This window comes from Ahaetulla prasina, chromosome 4 (assembly GCF_028640845.1).
Source record: "Ahaetulla prasina isolate Xishuangbanna chromosome 4, ASM2864084v1, whole genome shotgun sequence".
NCBI lineage: Eukaryota > Metazoa > Chordata > Lepidosauria > Squamata > Colubridae > Ahaetulla > Ahaetulla prasina.
Window position 1 is genome coordinate 101,181,178 of NC_080542.1, and position 25,873 is coordinate 101,207,050.

Sequence of the window (25,873 nt, forward strand, 5' to 3'; positions counted from 1 at the left end):
AAACGAAATACTGCCCTATTCCAAGATGAAACTTCAGGATTTTAACATACTAATATCTAGCCCGCAACTCCTTTTCCTAACAGCCGCCCATCTCTTTCGAGTAAAAGCATTCGCTTTCCTAATTCTTCCCTCGCTCATCTTATTCCCACCAATCACATTAGACCTCCCATCCGACCGCCTCTCCCCCTTCCAATCAGCGTTGCTTTTGCTTTTATTTATATACGTCTGTAGGCGAGCATGTATGTTTTCGTCACTCCGAGCTGCCCAATCAGCTTTAGAGAATGACGGACGTTATAGAAGCGGCATCGATAAAAAGGGGAGGGAGGACGGATTAATTCAGTTTCGGTCCCTCGGCGGAAGGACTCTGGGGAACGCTAGAGATCGTTGGAGAAGTGTTGGTGGCGCGATTAACCCCCTGCTACCTTCGCACCTCCGGATCTTTTCGCGCGCGTGGTGGAAGCCGCACCGGCGCCAGCTAGAAGACGCGAAGGAGGTGGAGTCGTAGGCGGGACCTGCTGCACGGGCTGCGCGGCCCAGACAGGGGAGAAGGCGGGGCTGCTGGGCAAGGAATCGTTGGCGGAAGTGAGGAGCCGGAGCGGTGGCTGAAACGGCGGAGGGCAAGGATACCTCAGGCGGGATAGCCTCACCTCGCCTCACTATGGTTCTCCTGGAGCTGCGCGAGCAGGTAGGTGATCCCCGGGGCCGAGGGTCAGCGGCGTTGCCTTGCTGCGCTTCCTTTAGTCTATCTGAGGAAGTAAGCCTGACCGCCCGTTTTCCCTCCTGGGAGAAGGTGACAGGCTGGGTTAGTGGGGGCAGGGGAGAAAGGAGGCACTATGGCGGCATTGGGAACGGCTGGTGGTGGGTGGGGTTGTGGTGTCCCTGCCGCGCTGAACGGCTTCAGGTTTAGTGACGGGAGCGCGTGGGAGAAGAGGAGGAGGAGGAGGAGGAGGTAGCGGCGGCGATGGGGGGTGGGGGAACCACGTTTGTCTTCCGAGGGATGGCGTCCGTGCCGGCGGAGGTGCTGGGAAGAGCGCCCGCCTGCCAGGGAAAACGGCGAGGCGTGGCGGGCTGTTGAATCCACACCCCCTTCCTTTCCTTTTTCTTCTTCTCACCCACCCTCCCATTCCCCTCGAGGCCCCACCTTCTTTCCCAGGTTACCCCTGCCTGGGCCTAACAGGTGGCAGCCAGTCGTTTCCCCTTCTCCTCTCCCTCCTGTTCTCGTTCCTTCAAGGCCAGAACTGTCGCGCGTGCACGCTCCAGGCGCACGCCCCCCTTTCCCCCCAGCCCTGTGTCTCGTTGGGACCTTGAATAGGTGCGCTGTTTCTGTGTAGTCGGGAGGGCTGCGGAAACTGGACGTAAAGCGATGACCTTTTGCCCTCCGTAGTTATGTCCAAAGCGACCTCTCCTATGTATGTCGGCGAAAAACAGGAGAAAAGTGGTTCCGACCGCAGGGTAATAGCTTCCTTTCACCCCTCACACCCTCAGTTCAGCCAGGTGTTCTTGGGCATCCCTCCATTAGAAGCTTAGGCTGTTGCTGAATGTTAGGGAAGAAGACTGCTAGAAGCGTTGTTTTGTCTTTTGTATGCTTTTCCACTAAGAGGCTCAAGTAACACGTTGAGGTGCATCTGCCTTTCAGCCTGATCTGTTTAAAATGGAACTCCTACTTTGACATCGGTCCTTCGTTCTGTCCCATCCATTTTAAGGTGTTGCAACTGTACAGTATTGTACAGTATCTACAGTATACAGTACAGTATCTATTGGCATCAGATCTGAGATATTTAAGGTTTTCATGAAAGCTAAGGACAATTCAACTGAGATTTAGTGAATTGCCAGTGCTGATATAAAGTTAATGATAATGAAGCAAGGATTTGAACTCACATTTGCCAGATATTGAGCTAAAGTGAGTCTTTCTATTGTTTTTCTGTTTGTGAGTGCTTATAACCCAACACCATATTTGCATCATTGATATCATTATATTTTTGCCCACCCAAGAGTAGACAGGAGCGAGATCAAGGTTTCTTTTTACTTAACTTTAAAAAATGTTGTAATGATCCCAAACAAATCATTAATGTAGCTTTTAATTTTTTTCTTTTAAATATTTTTGTTAATGGAAACGCTGGCTTGCTTTTCTTAACATATATATTTAGCGTTTGTTGTTTTTCTAAATCTAGATAAGCTTACTGCATATCAGAAATCCTCATTTATCCTAGCTATACTTTTTGTATGTTTTATTTCAAGCCTTCTGGTTTTACTTCTTTGCTACCCAACATGCTTGACCCTTTTTTTAATATTTGCTTGCTGAGAATTATTTATGTCTCATGTGAGTATTTTCAATTTCTTTTAACAAAGTTTTTAAATCGTTGTGCACATGCCAGTTCTAGTGTGTGATTGTCAAAAGGTCAATCTTAATTATCCTTTCTGATGGTCTGTAGGCTTGCATTTTGTTTTTGTATCTGAGCAGCCTATTTGTAGGTATGGGGAAGTGTGACTGAACAAGTTCTTTGGTTAATTATTCTTGCCCAGGTAGTTGGTTTTGGTACTTGGTTTTGGATATTGTCAGTTGACAGCTTAACAGAAATGCAATATAGCAAATGTAATATAGAAATGCAATATAGATTGCAACAATAGCAATCTATTGTTACAATGTATGTATGCACAATATAGAACAAACCCATCAGGACAAGATTTGGAAGTCCATCTGCATTTGAAAACAAAGGTCACTGCAAAGTCTACATTCTGGACAGAGGACCACTAGGTTTGAAGGAGGGGTAAAAGACACCATCTATGTTAAAATTGAACATCTCTCTCTCAATAAAGGGACAGGGATACAACAACACCTATGCCTGGTCTACAACACAAGCCTTTCAACAGTCCAAAAAGGTTCCACATTCATTTGCATTCTGATTCAGGTGACTCTGAGGGTACATATAACCCCCAAGTGACCTCAAAGACTCTGAAATCTAACTACCAACCTTCAGAGTGCTAATGATCACATGTCTGCATAGAATATAAATCCTACAATTCCCCACCATTTAGTCAGAACTGAAGAAGCTTCTTGGTTGAGAAGTGAAACGTTGTCAAGGAAAAAAACAAGAAAGTCCAGTGTCTTTGGATAAGCATCTTTTGGGACAAGATGTTTGAGAATCTCCTTAGATATTTAAGCTCAAATGATGTTTGTTTGAAGGGGATTATGCATTATGATATAAAAAGATAGTTTAAAATAATGTTTTGTAGTGGTTGAATGCCATCTTTTTCCAGTGGTTTTGCTTCCTGAGAGATCAGTTCCAATAAATGGGTAGGAAAGGTCAAGCCCATGTTATGAGGTAGTATAGGGCTTAGACTTTTTTCCATTGTTATTTTCCCCTTATTATTAAATAGTGACATAATTATTGGTGAAATAATTTGTCAACATAAGGTGTGGAGCAGTGGTGAAATTCTCCATGGATTGCCACTGGTTCACTGCCTGTGCATGCGCAGTGTGCACCAAATGCATGGTGCGCATATGCAGTGCGTGCTAAGAGCATGCTGCATGCATACGTGCAGTGCGTTCCAAAAGCACGCTGTGTACGTATGTGCAGTGCGTGCCAAAAGATGCTGCACGCACATGCGCAGTGCATGCCAAGTGTGTGCTGCATGCATAAAAGGGAGGCTTTACAAGGTAAGTAGAACAGTGAGGGGGGGGAAACAACTGTGCCATGCAATTTATATTTGCTAGAAAGCAGGATTTCCTGCTTTCTAGCTAATATAAATCGTGTGGCACAGCTGATTGTCGGAAATACTGGTTCGGACAAACCAGTAGCTTTTTTTTACTACCGGTTCACCCAGACTGGTAGCATTTCACCACTGGTATGGAGGGAGGGGATGAAGTATTTTTCAATGCATTACAAATTGGTGTAATGGTTTAGGGTTTTTGCTTAAGTGGGCTCAATTTGCAGTGATGCACACATCTAGATTTGCCAATTTAACATTTTCTCTGGAAGAGCTCCACAGGCTGCCAATCAACTTCTGGATGCAATGCAGATGCCGGTTATCTTTAATATTGCTGCATGGGCTTAATTATCTCCAAGATCACCTGCTACATATAGAGTCTGCCCAATCATAAGATTAAGGAGAGAAGCCTTAATCATCTCTGATTCAATAATCAGGCTTTCCCAATGATGGCTTGCTTCTAATGGAATAACTTGATCTCCTGTATATGGACCACCATTGCCCAGATGGTGAGTTTCCAGAGAGTGATGAAAATCTAGTTCTGGAATATTTGAGGGGTTTTTAAGATTGTTTGTTGGATTGTTTGTTGGATTGTGTCATTATGGCATATGTTAGAATCTCTTCCCTTTGTTTTAACCTTTTTATGTTATACCCTACTCTAAAACTGGATAGAATACAGCAGGATAGCAATCTTACTAATAATGATGATTGTAGAATATAGGTAATAACTACTAAGACTGTATTACTGTTCTTGTCATTCTTACTAGTATCTATCTCTTCCCACTTACGGCTATATCCATGTTGCTTGTATCTTTACAATTTATATTGTTTTTATTGTTTCCTAGGATGATTTGATTGCTTATTAGTATCCTATGACTATCACTAAGTTGTATCTTATGATTCTTGACAAATATATTTTATTTTTCTTTATGTACACTGAGAGCATATGCACCAAAGACAAATTCTTTGTGTGTCCAATCACACTTGGCCAATAAAGAATTCTATTGTATTCTATTAGATGCTGTGTCTGTGATGTGTATACAAAATAATTAACATGGATTTACAGTGTACAGCCTTAACTAACTTATTTTAGATTTCATACTTTTTATTAATCAGGTGTTATTAGGCAAGGAATTGAGAAGTATAAATCCTGTCTAAACCTAACCTACCCTTTTCTTTCTTTTCATGTACATATTTCTGGTATATTAAATCAATTTCCTGTTATGTTTGAACTGGAATGTTGATTTAAAATGCTGACTGCAAAACATAAGTTAAAATTGATGTTTCATTTTTTAAAATCAGAGATTTTTGTAAGTACTTTACTTAGTCTCCTGGCTGGGCACCAACAGCATCATTGACATTAAAAATAATATGTTTTCCCCTAAAGTGGATGCAGGAAAGGACAGAATTTGATGTTTTTTGTACACTTAATAGTAAGGAGTTTTGAAGGGGTATCATTACCTTCGAATTGAACTTGCTATCATGAAACTTTGGTAATTTAATTTGTAGTGTACTCAATAAACCTTATTTATGTACTCTGTATTATGCTTGCACATTTGTATGGTAGTGTAATACTAGCAGTTGATTTTTGTTGATCCTTGAGACTATGGAAGCAATGTCTGGAGAAAGCTTAGAATTTAAGGGGGAGAAAAATTTCTACCTTGTTTGTTTGTCATGCTTTAATATTATGGCTTGCTGTTTTTCTTGCCACAAAATGTCTATAGTAACGTAGGTAGATCATAAGGACAAATTCCTATATGATAAATGTTGCAGTATCAGAGCCATAATTTTGCAGCAATATCATTCTTAACGGATTTAAACAATAATCAATTGAATTTTAATCTTGTAACCCTATATGAGCTTATGCCTGGAGAAGGAATAAATACAATGAACATAGAACATAATAACAGAGTTGGAAAAAATCTTGGAGGTCTTCTAGTCCAATCCCCTTTTCAAGCAAAGGACTATACCACTTCAGACAAGTGGCTATAGCTGTGTTGGCTAACCTTTTACATCACTGCATGCTGGCCTGCGTGCCGGAAATGGCACACAAAACCATCTTGCCTAGACCATGCATGAAGGAGCGCCAAAACCCAGAAGAGCAGTATTCTGATGTGCATGCGTAAGCCGGCACCCAAACTTTCTGTTTCTGGCATGGACGCGTGCCCTTTGAACAGCTGGCCATCGTGCATGCGTGCGACGTAAACCCGGAAGTTTGGGTGCAGCTTGCGCATGCACAACAGAACCCTGTTCTTCCGGGTTTCAGTGATCCTGCATGCACCAGCTGTCTGGTGCGCATGTGTGCACAGGAACGCGGACATGGAGCCAGAGAGGCCACGCATCCCTTGTGGGATGGTTCTGTGTGCTGCTTCCGGCACACGTTCTATGTTTGCCAACACAGGTTATAGTATACAGTTTCTTCTTAAAGGAGCCATGGTGGTGCAGTGGTTAGAGTGCAGTACTTAAGGCTACTTCCGCTGCCTGCTGACTGCCTGCAATTTGTCAATTCAAATATTACCAGGCTCAAAATTGACTCAGCCTTCCATCCTTGCAAGGTCTGTAAAATGAGGATCCAAATTGTTGGGGGCAATATGCTGACTCTGTAAACTGCTTAGAGAGGGCTGCAAAGCACTGTAAAGTGGTATATAAGTCTTAAGTGCTATTGCTGTTAAAAGTGATAGAGCACCCATAACTTCTGAAGGCAAGGCATTCTACTGGTTCTCATTGTTAAGAAATGTCTCCTGAGTTATAGGTTGCTTCTCTTCTTGATTAGTTTCCATCCATTATTTGTTGTCTTGCCTTCTGGTATTCTGGAAAATAGATTGACCCTCCCTCTTCTTTGTGGTAGCTCCTCAACTGCTATCACGTTGCCCCTAGCCCTTCTTTTCACTGGACTAGATATATCCCAAGTCCTGCAACCATCCTTTATAACTTTTATAAAGTTATATAGTCCTCAGCCTCCTAATCATCTTTATTGCTCTTTTCTGCACTCTTTCTAATCTTTTTTTTATTGTGGTGACCAAAACTGGATGCAGTATTCAAAGTGTGTTCTTACTAAGGTTTTGTAAAACAGTACTAATATATTACATTATCTTGATTCTATCCCTCTATTAATTCAGCCTAGGATTGTATTGCCTATTTTGACTGCTGCTGCACACTGCTGGTTCATATATAAGGGATTGTCTACTAGGATTGCAAGATCCCTATCACAGTTATTAGTACTGAGACAAGTTTAACCTAATTTGAACATGTACAATTGGTTTTTCTTAAAGGTAAAGGTTCCCCTTGCACATATGTGCTAGACGTTCCTGACTCTAGGGGGTGGTACTCATCTTTGTTTCAAAGCCGAAGAGCCAGTGTTGTCCGAGAATGTCTCCATGGTCATATGGCCGGCATGACTAAATGCCAAAGGCGCATGGAATGCTGTTACCTTCCTACCAAAGTGGTCCCTATTTTTCTACTTGTATTTTTTATGTGCTTTCGAACTGCTAGGTTGGCAGAAGCTGGGACAAGTAATAGGAGCTCACCCCGTTACGTGGCACTAGGGATTCGAACCGCTGAACTGCCAACCTTTCAATCGACAAGCTCAGCGTCTTAGCCACTGAGCTACAACGTTCCTTTTGTTTTTTTTACCTAAGTGAAAAACCTTAGTTTTATCCACATTGAATTTCATTTTGTTACATAGGGCCTAGTTTTCAAGCCTGTCGAGATTCATTTGGATCTTGGGTTTATTTTTTGAGTATTGGCTGTTCCTGCCAGCTTAGTGTCATCTGCAAATTTGATGAGTTTCATTTCTATTCTCTCATCTAAATCATTATGAAGATACTGAAGAGTACTGGGCCTAAAACAGAACCTTAGGATACCCTACTTATTCTTTCCATGTGGATATAGTTCTGTTAAAGACTACATGTTGAGTACAGTTTATCAGCCAGTTAAAAATCCATCTAGTGGTGGTGCTGTTTATCCCATATTTTTCTAGCTTACCAAAAAGCAGGTAGTGGTCTACGTTGTCAAATGCCTTATTGAAATCTATTATGTCCACAGTATCTCACTGATCCACAAGTCACTTTGTCAAAGAATGAAATAAGATTTGTTTGGCATGATCTTTTTGACAAATCTGACTTGACTTCTGGCTATAACGTTGTTTCTATGTGTTCACATATTTGTTTGATTATCTTTTCCAAGGTCATCCCAAGTATTGATTTCAGGCTGATTGGTCTAATTTCCTGGATCTCTCGCCCCCCCCCTTTTTATTTCTTTCTTTCTTTCTTTTTTTTTGAAGATGGGAACCACATCAGCTCTTTTCAAGTCCTCAGGTAGTTCCAATGATTCAGAAATCATGTCTGCTAGCTCCCTCAGAACTCTGGAATGCAATTTATCAAGATCCAGAGATTTGAATCTAGAGCTTACAGGTGTTCTTTTACCTTATTTTTGCTTATTTTAATTAGCATTCCTCGTCTTTCTTTTATGGTTATTTTTGGTAAGTTGGATTGTTTTATCTTTTTCTGTGAAGAAAGATGCAAAGAATGATTTAAGTATTTCTGTTTACTGCTAGTTACTTCCTTGCCACCATCTCCCATTAGTGGACCAATTGTTTGTTTGACTTTTTTTCTTGTTTTTTATGTATTGAAAGAAACTTTATTATTTTTGACATTTGTTGCAAGTCTTATTTTGTTCTGAGCCTTAGCTTTCCTAAGTTCATATTTCAGGCTCAGGTTATTTGTTGGGTATTCTACCTTAGTTTTGTGTCCCTCATTCTATTTTTTGTGCTTTTCCATTTTTTTATTCAGTTGCCCAAGAGTTCACAAAGTTTTATAGTTCACAACAAGTCACTTTGTCAAAGAATGAAATAAGATTTGTTTTATAGAGATTGAACTAGTTCATCCTCTTAACTCTATGCTCTCCCCTCAATGAACAGAAATCATGTGATTGATAACCTATCATGTGATTGATAACCTAATTGTCCAGAGAGTTTTGCTGATTTTTTTTCACATTTTGCCACTGAACCCAGATTGGGGAAGATGGGCATATAGGCTCTTCAGTTCTTTGTTCTTTTAGATTCTCTAATTGTTTGTTGTCTTTGCTGTTTTCATTGCTGTAGCTGTTGAAGTTCACCATAACATTGCTAAAAAGTATTCTTGTTCCACATTCCTACACAGATACAAGATTATATAAGTAGCTATATTGTAGAGAATTAGGAAGTCTAATATGAAGATGTGCATGTGAAAACTTTTTGTAAAAGTCTTGTTTATGTTATGTCAGTTTCTTGTGGACTCTTTTTCTGAATCACAAATAACCATATTGACCTTAACAGATACAAAAACTGAAATGTGGACATTCTCCATAGTGTGGCAATGGGAGATGCCAGGCTGGGTTATTCTAAACTCTAGCTCTATGGACTGAGTTGAAACTTCTGAGGTTCTGCCTCCCTGGTGATGTTCCTCAGTTTTTTTTCAACTCAGTTTCAGTTTATGGATGCATTTTTCTTAGCTCCAGAGCTTAAGAGCTGAGTTTGGAATATTCCCTGAATTCCTTTATTTTTTTCCCCTTTCTTCTATTTCTGTTTTTTTATCTGTGAAAACCTCATTGCCTTGCAGCTGGAGAGGGCTCTCCATGGGTACGGATTGGAGCTGGGGGATGGCCCATTTCAGCGCCTCCCACCCTCTCCAACCCCCACAGGTACTGGGACTGGTGTTTGGGGGTACTGCCTTGAGGGACCTTGCCCCGGATATTGCGGCTGGCCTCCGCAGTGTTGCGGAGCCTGGATTCAAGCTGTTGGAGCCGCACCAGCCTCTTAGAGCCATGGCATGGTTTTCCCCTGCTCCGCAGAACTAGCGCCAGTCAGCTGAAGAGTGGGTTTGCTCATTAGCTCATTAGCTGTTGGCGGCTTTTTGGAGCTTTACCGGCCATGGCAGCCTCTTGCAGCCTGGGTGGGACTCGTTTTTGTAAGTTATTTTGCTGGCGCTGAGCCGCAGATCTGTGGCAGAGCTGATGGACCGCACTAGCCTTCTATAGCCTGGCGCAGTCTCCAAAGAGCTGGATTTCGTCGCACAGCCTGGTTTCCCATGCTTTTCACTTGTGGTCTCAAGTCCAGGCGGCTTCACTCCCCCAGCATTGCTCTGTGGCCACAGGGTTGGTAGGGCTCTTTGCAGTGGTGGATGGAAGCCCTGGACATTTACCAGCCAATTTCTTCAAGCCTGTGGGTTCGCTTTGTGGCCTAAACTGGCATAGCCGGTGGGCCTAATCCTGAGGGCGGTTTGGCCTTCCAACGGTCAAAGGCTGCCATTCTGAGTTGCTGACGGACATTTTATCATCATCTTCTAGTCGTTGGAGTCAGGCCAGTATTGCCTTCCTTGCCTCAGTGGCTTCCTTTCTGTATTTTTTTTTATTTTTCTTGGACCTGCCTGCCTTTAGGCCTTTGGGCCTAGTAACGGATTGAACATGGAGGACACTTGCAGACATGGATTCTTCTCAGCTGAGGGTTCCTGGTCATCTCAGCCTGACAAGGTTGGCAAGGCACCAACCAGGCAAGAAAAGCAAGCGTAGCAGTAGCTGCCAAGTTTAAGGCCAAGGCCAGGGCTTGTAGAGGATCCTCTAAGGCAAAGGAAAGGACTGCCCAAGTGAGACAAAAGGCTCTGGACAAAGAATTTGCTAAGGCCTCAGCTGGTGCCTTTGCTCAGAGCTCACTTACTACTAACACAGCTGAACGCCAGAGGGGGTCCCCATCCCCTGATTTGTCAGGGCAGCAGACTCAGTTGACTTCCCTGTCAGGCACTACCTGGCCCTGGTCTTCTGAGGCCCTGGGAGATTCGCAGGCTTGGCCTGGATCCTCAGAGGCGACGCACAAGAATCCCGAAGCTACATTTACCTCCACTGTGGCGGGGCTCCTCCAGGGGGAGTTGGGAGAACAAGAGATGCATCAATTTATGCAAAACTGGTTTGACCAGGCAATACAGAGGGCTTTTGCTGAGGGCATGCACCAACAGCAGCAATTGCCATGCTATGTCTTTCCACAGGCCCCAGGACTAGACACTTGGGGGTGACCAGCTGAGGGTTTTGGCTACCAGGACTCTAATTCCCCAGCCCCTCCGAACTGAGTTTCGATTCCAAATTGGGGTTTCAAGTTGAGGGGGATTTCTCCGATTTTGAACAAGATTCGTTGGGCAAGCCACCCTTTAAGGGTCTTTTCAACCCTGCTCTCCTGAAACCATTGCTCGCCAAGGCACGGACTACTGCTCGTTTGGGATGGGACCCTAAAACAAATGAGCCTACCAATGTTAATCGAGAACAGGATGATTTCCTGTTCACAGAATGGGCTGTGGAGGCAGATACTATCCCTATTCCAGGGATGTTTCTGGAAATGATCTGTAGGCAGTGGGCTTCCTGACCTCGAGAAGCCCAACCTTGGCTTCTCGAACCACTGGGCAGAAGAACCTCCTTTTCGGGGTAGATATGGACCTGCTTAACTTAATTGAGGTTCCAAAGATGGATTTCCTGGTGGTTGCTTTAACCTCTTCTTCCATCCTACCACCAGATACGAAGGACACCTTGAAGGTGGAGGAACAGAGGGAGGAGACCACTCTCCGGCAGGCTCACCTGGTCGATTCTTGGCCTATCAGGATGTCTACTGCAGCATCCTTCTTTACAAGGGTTTCCGTCTGGTGGCTAAGGCAGCTGCAATCCCACTTAGCACCTGAGAACATTAGAGCTCATCAGGACTTATCCAAGATTCTGGAGGAGGCGGAATGCACTGCTGATGTCACCTTGGCCTCTGCCAAGTTCTTGGCCCGGGCCATGGCACCAGCTGTAACTGCTCGACGTATGATCTGGCTACATCACTGGCGTATGGACGCTAAGAACAAGTGGAAGCTTGCTTCCACCCCATTTGCTGTCGAAGTGCTGTCCCGGTGTCTGGAAGCTGTACGGGTCTGGATGGGGAGAAACAGACTCAAGCTCAATCCCTCCAAGACGGAGTGGCTGTGGATGCCGGAACCCCGGTACAGTCAGCTGCAGCTGCAGCTGGCTGTGGGGGGCGAGTTATTGGCCCCAACGGAGAGGGTGCGCAACTTGGGTGTCCTCTTGGATGGGCGACTGTCGTTTGACGATCATTTGGCGGCCGTCTCCAAGAGGGCCTTCCAACAAGTGCGCTTGGTGCGCCAGTTGCGCCCCTTTCTTGACCGGGATGCCTTATGCACGGTCACTCATGCCCTTGTCACTTCCCGCTTGGACTATTGCAATGCTCTCTACATGGGGCTGCCCTTGAAGTGCACCCGGAGGCTGCAACTAGTCCAGAATGCAGCTGCGCGGGTAATAGTGTAACACCAATCCTGCGCAGCTTGCACTGGCTTCCTGTGGTCTTTCGGGTGCGCTTCAAGATTTTGGTTATCACCTTTAAAGCGCTCCATGGCTTAGGACCCGGGTACTTACGGGACCGCCTGCTGTTACCTTGTGCCTCCCACCGACCCGTACGCTCACACAGAGAGGGCCTTCTCAGGGTGCCGTCCGCCAAGCAATGTCGGCTGGCGGCCCCCAGGGGAAGGGCCTTCTCTGTTGGAGCTCCTACGCTCTGGAATGAACTTCCCCCCGGTTTACGTCAATTGCCTGATCTTCGGATCTTTCGGCGTGAGCTGAAAACGCACCTATTTATTCAAGCGGGACTGGATTGAAATTTTATTGGGGTATTTATGTTTTAAGATTTTAAATGGTTTTAAAATTTCGGCCACATTACAATATTTCTTCTTAACCTCTTTTTAATGTTTATATATTGAATTTTTACTTGGCTGTACACCGCCCTGAGTCCTCCGGGAGAAGGGTGGTATAAAAATCGAAATAAATAAATAAATAAATAAATAAATAAATAAATAAATAAATAAATAAATTTGAGGGGAGAAACTTATTCGGCCAGTCGCTGGACCCACTGGTGGAGACCAGGAAAGGAAGGTGCTTCCTTCTCAGGGCAGACGGGCTGATTTCCGCCCGGCACCATACTATAGATTGCCCTCATTTCGGCAGGGAGAGCTGGGGCAAGCTTCCCCTGACAGCAGCGGCCCTTCCAGCCCCGATCAGAGTACCAGGCAGATTGACCTGCCTTTGGGGATAGGGATAGGCAACCACAGTCTGGGAGGCCCTTCAGGGGCAACGATGGCAGGGGTGCTCACCACACCAAGTGACAGCAGGCCTCTGGCATCTATTGGGGGCAGGTTGGGCCTGTTTGTGGACCGCTGGGATGAGATAACCACAAATGTCTGGGTCAGGAAGACGATAAGAGCAGAGCTCTCCCTCGAATTTCTTTCCTCTCCTCTGATGTTTTTCCTCTTCTGCTTTCCGCTTTCCAATTCCAGGCGAGCCAGTCAAACGGGGGCTCATGGAAGCGGCTATTCAGCATTTGTTGGATATTGAGGCCATTCAGCCAGTTCCGCTGGAACAGTGGGGGCGAGAGTTCTACTCGATATTGTTCATCATCCCAAGGGCCTTGAGGGGTGGGGGTGGAAGGCAATTTTAAATTTAAAGGGACTCAACAACTATATTGTGTACAGGAGGTTCAAAATGCACTCCCTGTATTCAATCTTAGCAGGGATCAGGGAGGGGGATTTTTTTCTTCTTCTTTAGATCTCACAGAGGTTTAGCTCCATGTCCCTATTCATCCAGACCATCAACAGTACATGAGGTTTTGTCATGCCGGCCACCACTTTCAATATATGGCCTTACTGTTTGGCCTGGCTTCTGCTACCCGAACGTTTACTAAGATTCTAGCAGTGCTGGCGGCATACCTCAGGACAATCCCTATCAGGATCCAATGTTACCTGGACGATTTGTTCCTCCAGGTGTCATCCCAGTGGCTAGTGGAACAGGATCTGGCCACGACAATCGGTGCCCTGAGGGACCATGGATTTTCCGTAAATTTGGAGAAATGCTACCTAGTGCCTTCAACAAGACTTGTTCACCTGGGGGCCCTGATAGACACACGGGCAGGTCACAGGAGCATCAGGAGAGCATCCAGGACTTGATTCATCTATTCTGGCAGGATCAGAGGGTGCCAGTGGCTCAATTCTCTTAACTTCTCAGGAAAATGATCTCCTGTCTGGCCATAGTACCATGGGTGAGGTTCCATGTCCGCCACTCCTATGGTTCTTACTCCCCTTTCAGAGGGCGGACACCAGCTCCTGGATGTTTGAGTGAAGGTGCCGCCACGAGTGCTCCTCTCTCTGTCTTGGTGGGTGTCGGGAGCCATCCGGAGGGGTTGTTTTTTCAGGGAGCCTTGCCGGGTGACTGTGACATCGGACGACAGTCTCTTCAGCTGGGGAGGCCATTGCGGGTCTCAGATAGCCCAGGGATCCTGGACTCAGCTGGAGCTCAACCAGCAAATCAACTGGTTGGAGCTGCGGGCTGTCTATCTGACCCTTCAGAGATTCCTGCTGCAGGTGAGGGGACGCCATGTTCTCCTCCTCACAGACAATACAGTGAAGACCCATATCAACAGGCAAGGAGGGACTCGGTCACAATCTCTTATGCTGGAGGCGGAGGCCTTTGCCAATGGGCAGAGACTTATCTTTTGTCCCTGATCCTGGAGAATTCCTCCGAACAGTGTTTCCCTCAGCCAGGGGCCCTTGCAATATCCCGACTCACAGCGGCTCCAGTTGGCTGTTTGGCGGTTGAGCAGAGGCTCCTAAAATGGGAGAAGCTTTCTACCAGGATCATCCGGATGATTCAGGCAGCCAGGTGGCCTTCAATCATGCACATTTACACCACATGGACCACCTTTAGGACTTGGTATGCCAAAAAACATTTGGACCCTACTTCAGCCTCAGTAGCAGAGGTGCTGGAGTTTTTACAAGAGGGCCTGGAATGGGGGCTTTCCCCTAATACTTTGTGTAGGCAGGTGGCTGCACTGGGTTCTGTTTTGACATTTGGGGATTGGGGCTTCCTTGCTCACCATCCGAGGGTGCATGCCTTTCTGCATGAGGCTTCTAATTTTCAGCCCCTACACTCCACTGTTATCCAGCTTGGGATCTAACAAAGGTTTTACAAGCATTAACCAAGGCATCTTTTAAACCGTTGAGGGAGGCCAGTCTTCGCTTCCTCTCGTGTAAGGTTGCTTTCCTTGTGGCCATCACGTCTGCCTGATGGATATCAGTGGTGGAGGCATCGATGAGGAAAGACCTGTGTATTTTTCACTCAACGTGGTCCTGCGGCTGGACCCTGCCTTCCTTCCAAAGGTCAACTCCTTGTTTCACTGAGCACAGGAGTTGGTCCTGCCGGATTTCTGTCCAAGGCCTCAGCACACCTTGGAGCAGACTTGGCATGCGCTGGATGTTAGGAGGGCCCTCCGTATTTATATCTCAAGGACCGCTTCCTTCAAGAAGACTGAATCCCTGTTCGTCTCTTTTCAGTCGTCGACTCTGGGCCACAGAGTGACCCCTTCCACGATAGGGCATTGTCCTAGGGCATGTATAGAACGTGCTTACGAGTTTCAAGCTCTCCTGGTACTCGGGGATAATGGCCCATTCTACCCACAGTGCAGCAACGATGGCGGCCTGGGCTATCCAGGCCTCTGTTGAGGAAATTTGTAGGGCGGCTACATAGACTTCATCATCCCCATTTATTCACCACTACAGACTTGACTCCTATGTCTCTGCTGAGGTGGCATTTGGCTGGAGGGTCCTGCAGAGGGTTCATGAAGAGGCAGGCTCATTGGCCCAGGATAGTTCCCACCCGTCTTGCTGGCAAGACTTTGGTATATCGCAGCTTGGCACCTCCCATCGCCACACTATGGAGAAGAAACACTGGTTCTACCGTGATAAGTCCTTTTTCGTAGTGTGAGATGGGAGGTACCAGCCCCACCCTGTTCCTATCTGGTCCAACTCCTGAAGGGTGGGAAGTTTTTTGTTTCTATCCTTCAGATGGATTTCCATTTGCTTTGTCTTCATTGTCAAAACTGAGGTACATCACCAGAGAAGCGGAAACTCAGAAGTTTCAACTCAGTCCATAGAGCTAGAGCCTAGAATAACCCACCCTGGCACCTCCCATCTCACACTATGAGAAAGAATGTATCACAGTAGGACCAACGTCCCTTTGGTTAGGTTTTTTTATATTTCCCTACAGTAGCTTTGAAGGAGACTTTTAAGTTAGTCCTCAATTACTGACTGCCTCGTTTAATGGCATTGATGCTACAACAGTGTAAAACAAATAGGTTTATGGACAGTCATATTTTCAATCATCCTGCTGGCCTGTGGTCATATGATCACTATTTGGGCACTTCGCAACCAGTATGCAACTATTGTAGTGTCCTGTGGTCTTGTGATCATTTACGGGCTTTGCAACTGGTTTGCAACAAGAAGAGACTATAGCAGATGGAAATAAAATCATAAGTCATGGGTTATTTTTTTGTTTGCTTATTGATGTGGCACTTTGCTTAATCAAAGAGGAAATAAGATTGTAAGCTACTTGGTCACATAATTTTCCATATAGTGACCACAACACTGAGCTACCGAGGTTCCAGTTGTGGTTGCTAAGCAAGAACTACCTGTATTGTACAATAGGAAAGCCTACAAATAAAATAGAATGGTAAATTAACAAATGTCTTTAATTGGTTTATAAATTGACCTTAATAAAACTATTTTCTATTTTAACCATCTTTCTATAAAGAAAGAACATACTATGTTCTTTAAAATCCAGTTTTACTATATTCTTTCTATTCTATATCGCCAATATATCTGTTTATTGCTGACTTCTTTATTTCTGTTGTCTTAATCCCTTTATATTATTAATCTATCGAGCTATAGTCCTTTTTCTATAGTTTGATCTGTCTTTTATATTATTTTGTTTCTAATTTCTGTTCTTTCAAAATCTTTATTTTTTCTTTATCTTCTCAACTTATTTTTTCCTAGCAGGATTCTTGATTCTTCTCTTTTTCTGAATTTTTACTCCATATGAGGGTGGTTAAAACTTTTATTCATTCTTACCACTGAAAGAACAAAAAAAATGCTTCTTCAGAGTTTTCTGAGTTGCTGGCTCCTTTCTTGTTGCCTCTTATCAAGACTTTCTAATGAGGGTAACTTTGCCCCTCTGAGATTTGCATTTTTTGCTGTTTGTTTAACTTTTCTTCAGAAGGCTTGTGATTGTACAACTCCCAAGTTGCCATTTTGCTTTCCCATTCCTATAATTCACCTCATCATTGATTGGCACTTGGGTTGTCCTGATAACAAGAGAGGATCAAAAGGGAAGAGGGAGGAAGGAACATAGGTGCTTATAATGTGCTATAAGTCTATCATTCTACCCACAGTCAGTTTTCAAACCTTAGGCCTCTTTTCCTCATTTTTTTTAATTAATAGACTTTTGGGTGCTCTGTTCTCAGCCTTGTTTAATATTTGTTTCATATTTCTAAAATGGCCGTCTCTGGTATGAAGATCAGAAGCTATTGCCTAACCAGATTCAATCCCTTATGACCATATACAAAGCATGGACTATGATTGCTGAAGAACATGCTGCTTGTATTTGTTTGTCCCCTAAAGCAAGTCTGGGAACTCTTTTGCCATATAGACATTGCTGAACATTGTCTCCCAAAATCCATCACTCTTGAGCATGTTAATTACAGCTGCTGGAATCTATATTTCAGTAATATTTGAAGGTGTAGATTGCTATCTTTCATTTAGAGCTGAGATAATTTTCTGAATTGATAATTTTCTTCCTTCCTATTTTCTTTTAGAAAAGAGTGAAAAATGAAATATTTAAGAAAACTTTGTAAAAATTATTTTGGTTTTGTGCTATCTTTGAATGTTTTCTGGTAACTGTAAGAGTACAATACACTGTTTCTTAAAGTGTGCTTCTAGGATCTTTGGGGGTCTGTAAAGAGCTTTTTGGGGTCCACAAAATCAAAATTACTTGCTATTATTAAAATCCCATTACACAGTTGTGAGAAGAAGTATTAGCAGTAAATGTGTCAATTTTAATTTTTAATACAATAAATGTTTTTTTGAATCCTATAATTTTTAAAAAGGGGAAGGGATCCTTAGAAGGATTAAAAACACTGCACTTTACATATAATTCATCTTACTTTCTTCAGAGCCTAGGTGAAAGACGTTTGTAACTGGAGATACAAATAAATATGTTCTTATTTGTTAAAATCATGTAGCCATTCCTTGTTTCACAGCTACCTCATTCAGCACCATTCATAAATACAACAGTAATAATTTTAAAGAATCATTTTCCATCAATATCCATACTTATAACCAAATTTTGTGATTATATACCAGTGCATATAAAAGTAACTTTGGGTAGTGTGATGGGAAGCATATAAATTTAATAAATAAATTTAATAAATAAATAAATACTAGCGTAGCTGTACAGGAGAACTTTATCTGAGATAAGGGCTAGTGATATTTGCTGCTTTTCCCCCCTCTTCCTTTTAGTTGCATGTTCACATATCAACCATTTTGTTTAATGGAGCATTTTGTTTCCGATTTAAGAAACAGTTTATGTTTGCTGTTTCTAAGTAAGGAGAGGAGGTATAAACTGTAATGGTGCCCGCCCATCATGGTTGTAAGTTAAGTGGTGATAAAACATGTCATTAAATGTCATGATCATTAAGCAAACCAATGGAAGCAGTTTTGCTGAAAACCGAAGTAAGTGCTGGGTTTTGGCAAAATGTCATAAAACATGGTCACATGATTAGGATGCTGCAAATGCCCATAAATGTGGTCATCTTGCCAAGTGTCTGATGTTTGCTCTCGTGATCATGGTGGGCTACAAGCATCAGATGTCCAAATCAGGATCATAAGCAATCCTAAATTACATCAGTTGTAACTTCAAGCAATCAGTAAGTAACCAGTCATAAGTTGAGGACACCCTTTATAGCCACCCAGCTCACAAATGTGATTATGGGAAGTGTACATTAAAACAAATAGTTAAAAACAAGTTGGAACAGGTATTAAAAATAAATATAAAATGAGACTGTGGGAGAATGGAGCAACATCTTTATCATAATATAACCATCACTTAGCTCCCTGTTTCCATGGGATCCCCAAAGTTGTTAGAAAAAAAATATTTTAAGAGATTTCCAGAAGACTAATAAGAGTCAGAATTAATTAACTCTGAAATTCAAATGATCTTTTAAAAAGCCCTTAGTTCCTAGTAAAGTTATTTAAGGTTTAGGGTCTGGTTTCTTTTTTGGGGGGGGGGTGTTCTTTCAAGTCAATGTTGATTCCTGATCACTGTCTGGGCAGCTTTCTTGGCACCGTTTTTTGGAAGTGGTTTACCATTGCTTCATTGCTAGGTCACTGGTCCAAGGTGTCACCCATCTGGCTTTATACTTAAGCCAGTAGGAGTAGCCAGTTGGAGTAGAAACTAGCCAGACCATATTTTTACTTACCATTATCCCCCAAAGATCTAGTTCAGTTTTCCATTGTTTGTGTTAACAGGAATTAATTTCTTAATTTCACACTATACATGCCTTTAAAGAATCTGAATAAACTAATGTAAGATTTGTTGTGAAATATGCTTAGCTGAATAGAATGACAAAGCCTTTAATGTCTCAAAGATTTTATCTGAAATACATTAAGTTCAAATCCAAAATCATTATTTCAAGTTTTCTGAGATTCTCAAAAAAGCTGTTATTTTTAGTAGCATAGTTTTTTTTAGAACCAAAATAGGCTATTGCTTTTGACATAGTTCAATCTTAAATATTGTTAAATCTTAATTGGTGAGAATAGTATCATTTCTGAAGGATGATTAAACCTGACTCATTTGAAATTATGACCAAGTCTTTGAGCATGGATTGGAGACAGTAAATACAAGTTATTTAATATTAATATATTAAACATAACATTGATTTAATAGGTAGAAAAAGTAGGAGCTCTTAAAAAATAATTATTGTAATCACTTTTTTACACGCTAGATTAAAATATCTACCTACAGAATGTAATACTTTTAGTGTCCCAATCCGATCAGAAAGGAAACATAAAAAGATGAACAAATTCTGTTTATTTCATTAACAGAATTTTGTAAGTCTGAAAGTAGAGATCTTTTGCTGTCTTTTTTTAAACTACCTGATTAGTAAGAATGAATCCTTTGTCTCTTTCTGTGCTTATTAATTAGTTGTAGGCTCCTCCCACTTTTGTGTAATCATTCTGTGCTCAGTTTCTCTTTTTCCTGTCTTCTTCTAAAATCATTTTTGCTTTCCATTACCGATATTAGTGGTAATTTGTTGAAGATTGAAGAATAACGAATCCTTATTAGCCTGGAATTAAAAATCAGTGTCAAACAGGGATGGGGATTTTATATCTATCTATCTATCTACCTACCTACCTACCTACCTACCTATCCATCCATCCCCCCTCCCTCATTCCCACCCTCTCTATCTCTCTGTCACTACTCCCCTCTCTCTCATCTTTCTCTCTCCCCCCTCCTTCCCTCCCTCTCATATCTATCATCTATCTATTGTTGCCCTATTTCTTTGTGATCTTTGGTACCATCAACCATGATATCTTTCTGGATCAGCTCAGAGGAGCAGGGATGGAAAGCACAGAATTGTGCTGGCTTGCCTCCTCCCTTAGGGTTGAATTAGGTGCTGTTTGGGGAGAATACAGTAGTTCCTGCCCTTAGCTGCTATTATGTAAGTTGCTGCAGGGTGTGATGCTCATTCATCACTGTAGGATAAGGTATAATCAGCATCCTGAGGATATCCACTATATATTTCAGTACCTAGCAAATTAAACTATACACTGAATGTCTTATGCTGGTGCCTGGAGGCTCTGTATCAGGAACAGTAAGCTTCAGTTGAATCCTGGCAAGACTGGATGACTTTGGTTTTGGGACTGGATGCCTCTAGATGTGGATGTGGTTGCTTTGCTCCAGACATAGCTGGTCTGCAATCTGGGACTCCTCTTGGACTCATGATTATTGTTTAAGGAGTAGGTGGTGATAATTGCTAAGGGCCATTGCATAAAGTTTGTGTTGTGCACCAATTGTGCTCTTATAGTGGAATGTTCTGCTCATAGTCACTCATGTCCTAGTCAACTCTTGATTGGATTACTGCAATGCACTCTGCGTGGAGCTGACTTTGGAAAACTATCTGTAAGCACCATGCAGAAGGAAGTGGCACAAGCAGTTGTATCTGTATCTAGAACAGCACATAAGCTGAATTGATTTCAGTTTGCTTCTGGGACCACTTCAAAGTACCCGGCATGGGACTGGGCTATTTGAAGAACCTCCTCTCCCCAGTTGCATCTATCGGTCCCATTACATCTGGCAGACAGCATGCTTTGGGTCCTGCCTGCAAGAGCCTTTTATTTTCCGGTGCCAGTAAATAATTGGCAGGCTTTCCCTACTGTGGTACCCGCCTTATGGAATATTCTTTCCATTCCCCAAATGAGGCGGCCTATCTCTGTTAATGTTCTGTAAGTCTCTGAAGACATGGCTTTGTCATCAGGCTTGAGGGTCCCAAGAGACCAGGGATATTATAAAGTAGTACTATCATTGTGTTTTATTTATATTTTTAATAATGATCATTTTTAATTATTGCTTTTTTATATTTTTAATAATGATCATTTTTAATTATTGCTTTTTTTAGTTTACATTGTATATTTTATTTAATGTTGTACACCACCCTGAGACACTTTGTGTGAAATAAACAGCCACGTGAATTTGATAAATGTTTTAATATTTTGCATTTCACACATTTTGTTGTTTATGATTATATGATGGGGGTGGTAAGGATTGGTTTGTTTTTTATTCTGTTTGCTGCCCAAAGTCACATTGTCTGAATTGGGCAACCTTATAAACCTTGTTTAAAATAAATGAAAAATAAACAAGGTCCTTGTTAAATATATCATTTAGCCAGCAGCACCTCCTTGGAAGGATATGCACACAAGGTAGTGCTGCCTGGAAACTCGGAAGCTTGGAGTAATACAACTGCCAAAACAAAATTAGATGGATTAGCCTTATATTACAAAGGGATGATGGGTAGGATCAATAAGATAAGAAACTGGACTAAGAAGTAAATGCTAGGTGGACTAAAATTCCACTGAAGAGCATTTCCTTCTTAATAAATCGAGTCATTGATGTGACCAGACCTTGCAAAGTCAGAAATCTAGCAGAAATTGATGACATTTTTTGAAGACAAAAAGTGTATTTCAGCCAGATCCATCTGAAGTCCTTCAGAGAAAATTCTTCAGTACAGCTGGATCAAAGGAACTTTTGTCCAGATTAATATAGAGGGTACAGAGACACTGAAGAATTTACACGAATTAAATCTGGAGGGCTGAATACTCTTAATAATTAAACAATCAAATCCATTATCAAAATTATAAGAAATTTTACAAAATGGGATTCATTAATTTTTGGAGAATCAAGGGCACTGTGTTAGCATGATTTATATTCAGACCTTCTGTTTAGGCAATACTTGAACATTGTTTCAGATTTCATACATGTTTCAGCCAGAATGTAGTTTTCAGCATTCTTGCTAAATAAATGTTCTATCATTGATCTAAATAATGAGATGATATTGGCACTGGAAGAGATTTAATTCTTTCTTTCTTTTATCAGGGATTTTCAGTCATATGTTACTTTCACTTAATAGTTAAATTTCCTTTTCAGGATAATTTTTTATTGCTGACTATATTAATTGGGAAAGTTCTCAAATTCATTGGCACTTTTTTAAAAAGTGAGTTATTTGTTCGCTTGGTTTTTTTGTTATTTGTAGATTTCTAAATTTATTCATTAATGAACTAACAGCTTTGAATTTTAGAAGTCTGATGACAGTTTCTTGTGTCAACATAGAGAAATTATCACTTTAAACTAGGTTTTTAGAAATAGTTGGGGAAAATAATAATTGATAATACATAGAAACTCTAGAATTATTAGTTCAATTTCAGTCTATCCAATTCTTCTTCCTTTTAGTATAATAATATGTAAAACATATGAAACCTGTTTATATGACTCAGATATATTTCAACAATTTACTTGCATACTATAAATAGAATTATTGGAATACAGTAGCATACTGGATGATATTCTGAAGATGTACTGCAGGGGGCAGTCATCTACTTCTTATACTATCCTGCTTATTAGCTTCATCACAACAAATTCAGAGCTCATTTTTAAATGACTTTTATATGCCTTTCCGTTGTGCCTTACAGTAATTGAAAGAAATATACCATTAGGACTCATGTGGTTATAACTTAAAATATTTCTATTTTAGTTTTGCAATAATTCGATTTAGGTTTTAAATGTTCTAAAACATATTTGTGCATGTATGTTTAAATTATGTGTATGATGCATATACACACATAAGCATTTCTCCTAGATCCCAGAAGCATGCACATATACATGTGTATATTTCCTCAAAAAGATTAAAATAATGCTCTTTTTTATCTGTTTTTTAAAATTGTTTTGTTTTGCAAAAGAAATTTTGGGCTCAATTGTGGTTGTAAGTTGAGGACTACCTATGCAAGAAAAAAAGCTGTCTGGTATCTTGTACACTAACTATGAATTCCAGTTCTGCAAATATTAAATCTTTCCAGTTACAAATAGTTAAAAAAAAACACCATGATCCTATACAGATGTAAATACTAATAAAAGTCAGTTAAGTTAGATAGGACATAAACAGGGTAAGGATCCTAATGTTTTGAACTTTTTACTTTCAAATCCAATTTCTTCTTAAAACTAAAATGTAAAAGTAAACTGTCCCTCATCATTGTTTTCTAGAGTCAAAGCCAGTACCTACTTATACTTGTAGTGTGTATAATGAATACGGACAAGCAATTTTATTTCTTTTCTGTATTTTGCTGATTCACTGGACTAAACTTAAACACTACAAACACTCAGATTGTTTTCTTTGCATTTTTTTCTGCTCTTGGAACATGATACTTCTTTTAGATGAATCATCTTTTAGATTCCATTATGGAAACTCGAGTCCATACAAAGTTGAGTATAAAAATAAGCACTACTGATAAGAAGTAGTTTCTTTTAATGTCTATATCTATACTTCATATATAATGACTAAATTTAACCCTTGCGGGTTAAGTCATGTTGTTCAGGTGTAGTGGTAATGACTAATATGCAGAAGTTGGAATTTTTAAAGTTATCTATGGAAACTGTATTTTTTATTGGATGGTGTGGCAGTGGCCTCATAAGTGAATGTCCAATTCAGCTATCCGGCAATCGCCTCTGGCATTGTTGTTAAATAAGTTGTTAAGTGAATCACTGTAACTAAGTTTGCATTTCCCCATTGGCTTTTCCTGTCAAAAGGCCATAAAAGATGATCATATGACACTTGGATATTTAATAAATATAAACCAGTTGCCAAGTATACAAATTTTGGTCATATGACCATGGAGATGGTCATAAGTATGAAAAATGGTCATAAGTCACTTTTTTCAGTGCCATCGTAACTTTGGTAATTAAATGAATAGTTGTAAGTCGAGGACTATATCCTATATTCTAGTACAGATAGTCCTCTATTTACGACCAGAATGGAGCCCAAAATTTCTGTTGCTAACAAGAGAGTTGTTAAGTGAATTTTGTCCTATTTTACATTCTTTCTTGCCACAATTGTTAACTGAGTCACTGGAATTACCAAGTTAGTAACATAGTTATTAAGTGAAACCTGCTTCCCCATTGACTTTCCTTGTCAGAAAGTTGCAAAAGAAAATCATGTGACCCAGACACTGCAACCATCATAAATATGAATCAGTTGCCAAAGATCTGAGTTAATGTGCAAATAATATAGCCTTCCTTCCCTCCCACGTTAGTCAAGAGAGGAAATTTTTCAGTTTTTGTAACACAATACACAATCAAATTACTTAAAGCGTAAGTATACATATTCCGAAGTTATTTTCAGATAGGTACATGTAAGAAAGATTATTATATTCTAAACAGTAATTTTATTGAAAACGGTGGCTTTATTTTAAGTAAATAAGCAGAGATTACAGTGTAATTTAGTTGCATTTTCTATGTGTATACTATTTTGTTACATAGTTGTTTTCTGAGCTATAAATGTACATACTAGTTCATTTATTAATATATATTACTTTTTAAAAAGACTAAAATTAATGTGTTATTCTGAGTCATTGTTAATGTGAGTCATTGCTGAACATTTTAAATTGTTGTAATGACTATGTTTTCCCCATCCTTCAGAATAATGTTATTTTCCACTTTTTCCAAATAGTTTTAGTAGTGGGTATTCCTGAAATATATATAAGGTATTAGTAACAACTTCTAAGCAGCCATGCTGATACACCCAGGGATTTTTTGGGGGAAATTGTTTTCAAGTGGCTGTAGTTGGTCTAGATAAACATTTTGTAACCCTAGCAACGTATTTTAACCAGAATGAAGTTTCCACCATGCTATAGTAATCTGCTAAAATGTATGTATTTAAATTGGAGACATTTTAGAGGTTTATTTTTTCCTCAGCTAGACAGCATTGGGAGAAACTAATGAATACAAATTAAATTCTGGAATTTTTTTTGTTTCCTGAACTGTATAGGGTAGATTAGGGTAGGTGGCTGCAGAAACCCAGTGAGGTGGGTGAGCCCTGCAGAGTGTCAAATTGTAAAAGTGTTTCTTGTTAATAAATTAAAATAAAAAATGCAGGGGATTTCTTAGCAAACAGTTTTATATCAGTTATTTGTAATTAACTTTACACTTTGAATGTAATATTGAAAAATAAAATACTATTGAAATCTAAGAGACTTTTTTAAAATAAGCATTGTTAAACATTGCTGTGAAAGTTATGACTGCTGCCACACCCCCAAAGTCATTCACTCTTATGATGGACTACAGGGATTCTGCAACGCTCACTTATCTACCCCATTGGGTCCCTACTAATCTATCCTGTGGAGATCAGGTGGGTAAAGCAGCATGAATCAGCTGGAGCTTGCAAGCCTCCAGCTTCCTTCCCACCCAGCAATAAAGGGGAGATTGGGGCAGATGGAGTTGCAAACTCCAGCATGGAAGAGTAATAACCTGAAGGCAGGACAAGAAGTAGTGGATGGAAACTAACCAAGGAGAGAACCAAACAGGGGTGAAATGCTCCCGGATCGGACCATCTCACGCGATCCAGTAGTGATGGCAGCTGCTGGTTCGGAGGACCGGTAGCAAAAATCCCCGCCCCCGCCCCCCTGCCTCTGCTGAGCCGCACCATCTGCAGAGGTTTTTTTTTTTTTTACTT

The 25,873-nt window shown here is 41.2% G+C and overlaps 1 protein-coding gene across 2 annotated transcripts in view; it reads left to right on the forward strand.

Moving 5' to 3' along the window:
• Positions 1–341: 341 nt before the first annotated feature.
• Positions 342–25,873, forward strand: part of ANKRD28 (ankyrin repeat domain 28) — a 90,554-nt gene continuing 65,022 nt past the window's right edge. The window contains exon 1 of one of the 2 annotated variants that reach the window (XM_058181063.1): positions 342–685. In XM_058181063.1, coding sequence (XP_058037046.1) covers positions 659–685 — 27 coding nt within the window. In that variant the 5' untranslated portion in view covers positions 342–658. Of the gene's footprint in view, positions 686–3,914; positions 4,218–25,873 lie in introns of those variants that run through there. The other variant, XM_058181064.1, reaches the window with a different exon arrangement.